The sequence below is a fragment of the Cebus imitator genome, unplaced genomic scaffold, assembly GCF_001604975.1.
Source record: "Cebus imitator isolate Cc_AM_T3 unplaced genomic scaffold, Cebus_imitator-1.0 Scaffold356, whole genome shotgun sequence".
Classification (NCBI taxonomy): Eukaryota; Metazoa; Chordata; class Mammalia; order Primates; family Cebidae; genus Cebus; species Cebus imitator.
The window spans coordinates 1589195-1591610 of record NW_016107671.1 but is presented as its reverse complement, the minus strand read 5'-3'; the positions used below and the strand labels follow the sequence as shown (position 1 = coordinate 1591610).

General features: G+C 36.2%; 1 protein-coding gene across 3 annotated transcripts in view; it reads left to right on the top strand.

Moving 5' to 3' along the window:
• Positions 1-2416, top strand: part of ZNF569 (zinc finger protein 569) — a 59320-nt gene that overhangs the window by 11967 nt on the left and 44937 nt on the right. For all 3 annotated transcript variants that reach the window (XM_017506421.2, XM_017506422.2, XM_017506419.2), the window contains exon 3: positions 1448-1505. In XM_017506421.2, coding sequence (XP_017361910.1) covers positions 1491-1505 — 15 coding nt within the window. In that variant the 5' untranslated portion in view covers positions 1448-1490. The remainder of the gene's footprint in view (positions 1-1447; positions 1506-2416) is intronic.

Sequence of the window (2416 nt, the reverse complement as noted above, 5' to 3'; positions counted from 1 at the left end):
CAGCTTTACATAGTTTTGAAGAACAAACTAGCAGTTCTATTTACAGAGGCCAAGGACAGTAATTATTGTAAGGAGAATGGGGCAGCCATTTCAACTTATCTAAAAACAGTTTTGCATTTTATAAAATAGTTTTGCTCCGGTTCTGGTTCTAGGCCAGCACAATATCACATTAGCATTGTTTTTTCTAGTTCTGTCTGTAGAATGATTGTGATATTTTGATGAGAACTGCATTGAATTTGTAGATTGCTTTTGACAGTATGGTCATTTTCACAATATTGATTCTCCCCATCTATGAGCATGGGATGTGTTTCCATTTGTCTGTGTCATTTGTAATTTCATGCAGCAGTGTTTTGTAGTTTTCCATATAAAGGTCTTTTACCTTCTTGGTTAAGTGCATTCCTAAGTATTTTATTTTTTTTGCAGCTATTATAAAACGGGTTGAGTTCTTGATTTGATTCTCAGCTTGTTTGTTCTTGGCGTATAGCAGGGCTACTGACTTGTGTACATTAATTTTGTATCCTGAAATTGCTGAAATCGTTTACCAGTTCTAGGCGCTTTGGGGATGAATCTTTAGGGTTTTCTAGGTATACAATTACGTCAGCAGCAACAGCAACAGTGTGACTTCCTTTTTACTGATTTGGATGTGCCTCCCCCTCCTTTTTTTTTTTTTTGAGATGGAGTCTTGCTCTGTTGCCTAGGCTGGAGTGTAGTGGCACAATCTCAGCTCACTGCAACCTCCACCTCCTGGGTTCAAGCGATTCTTCTGCATCAGCCTCCCGAGGAGCTAATCTTTGTAATTTTAGTAGAGATTGTAATTTTACCATATTGGCCAGGCTGGTCTCGAACTCCTGACCTCATGATCTGCCTGCCTCGGCCTCCTAAACTGCTGAGATTACAGGCGTGAGCCACCATGCCTACCTGGATGTCATTTCTTTCTTTCTCTTGTCTGATTGCTCTGGCTAGGGAAAAGTACAGATTTAATTCTCTTACCATCCTTACCTCCGATACACATTACTCACACATACATACTTTTTATTTGTTCCTCAAGATATAATTATATCACATTTTAATTTCTTATAAATGGCTACTTAATTCTTTCTTAATTGCTAATTATTACTGTCTTAAATGTTTCAATACATTAAAATACTTAAGATGTTTTGTCAATTTCATAATTTTCCTGGATATATGCTTTCATGATGCTACATGTATTCTTTGATACAGAGATCCCACATTTGCACCCATTTCAAATCACCCTACACCTAAGCTCTGCATGATTATTTCAGTCATCCTTACACCTATTAGCACCTTTGTAGTGTGAATATTCTTGGCATTTCTGATAGATGTAATTATCATTCCATTACAGGGTGACCTTTAATCCACCCTGTGCATGCATGTTTCTGAAACTATAAGTCAGGCTTATTTTAATGACTTCTATTCTCTTCCCCAGCTCTACCTCTGCAGGCCCCATCCCTTCCCAGAAAGAAGAGGAAATGACTGAGTCCCAGGTAAATATTAAATAGTATATTTGTTTCTTGCCTTATTCGCCGTTGTAATTTAAGGGGATTGCAGTAATTCATACAGTAAATTATAAAGGCCTATATACATAAAACATATTTTCAGGGGAAACAGAGTTGAATGATTAAAACTAGGGAAGAGTTAAAATGTGGTTATTTTATGAAATTCATTCAGAGAGATTAAAGCTGGTCTTCACCATAGCAAAAATTTGTTACAAAATTTTCATTGTATGTAACAATAAAAAAATTAACATTTTCTAACAGAAATAAGCTTTTCATTGATACCTAGGTCAATGAAAACATTTTAGTGTTACTTCTTATAGTTGATAAACGTAGCTTTTTTTTTTATTTTTTTTTTTATTCTTAAATATGGTTTAATACTCTTCTCCATTTCTGTACATCACAACACCAAGATTTTGCTGCTTAGGATCTCTCTGCAGAGGCTATAGAGAATGCAAAGGCTACGGTTTTCACCCCCTCTTATTTGTGTTTGTATGTGTAAGTGTAATACATATCAATATATATTGATACACACATCAATATATAATGCAATATATATCACCGAAGAGAACACATTGATTAAAGAAATACAAAAATTTGGCATCATTTCCAAACTTAAATAGTAAAAATAAAAACTACAAAAGGAGCTGCATACCCTAAATGTATCATGTGAACGTAGCTTTTTTGATGTTCTCTTTTGATCAAAGATAAAACAAAGTGTAACTATCACAGTAGCCCAGCCGTTAGAAAGAATGCAAACGAACATTAAAAGAAAAAGGAGGGCGGGGCGCGGTGGCTCAAGCCTGTAATCCCAGCACTGTGGGAGGCCAAGGCGGGTGGATCACGAGGTCAAGAGATCAAGACCATCCTGGTCAACATGGTGAAACCCCGTCTCTACTAAA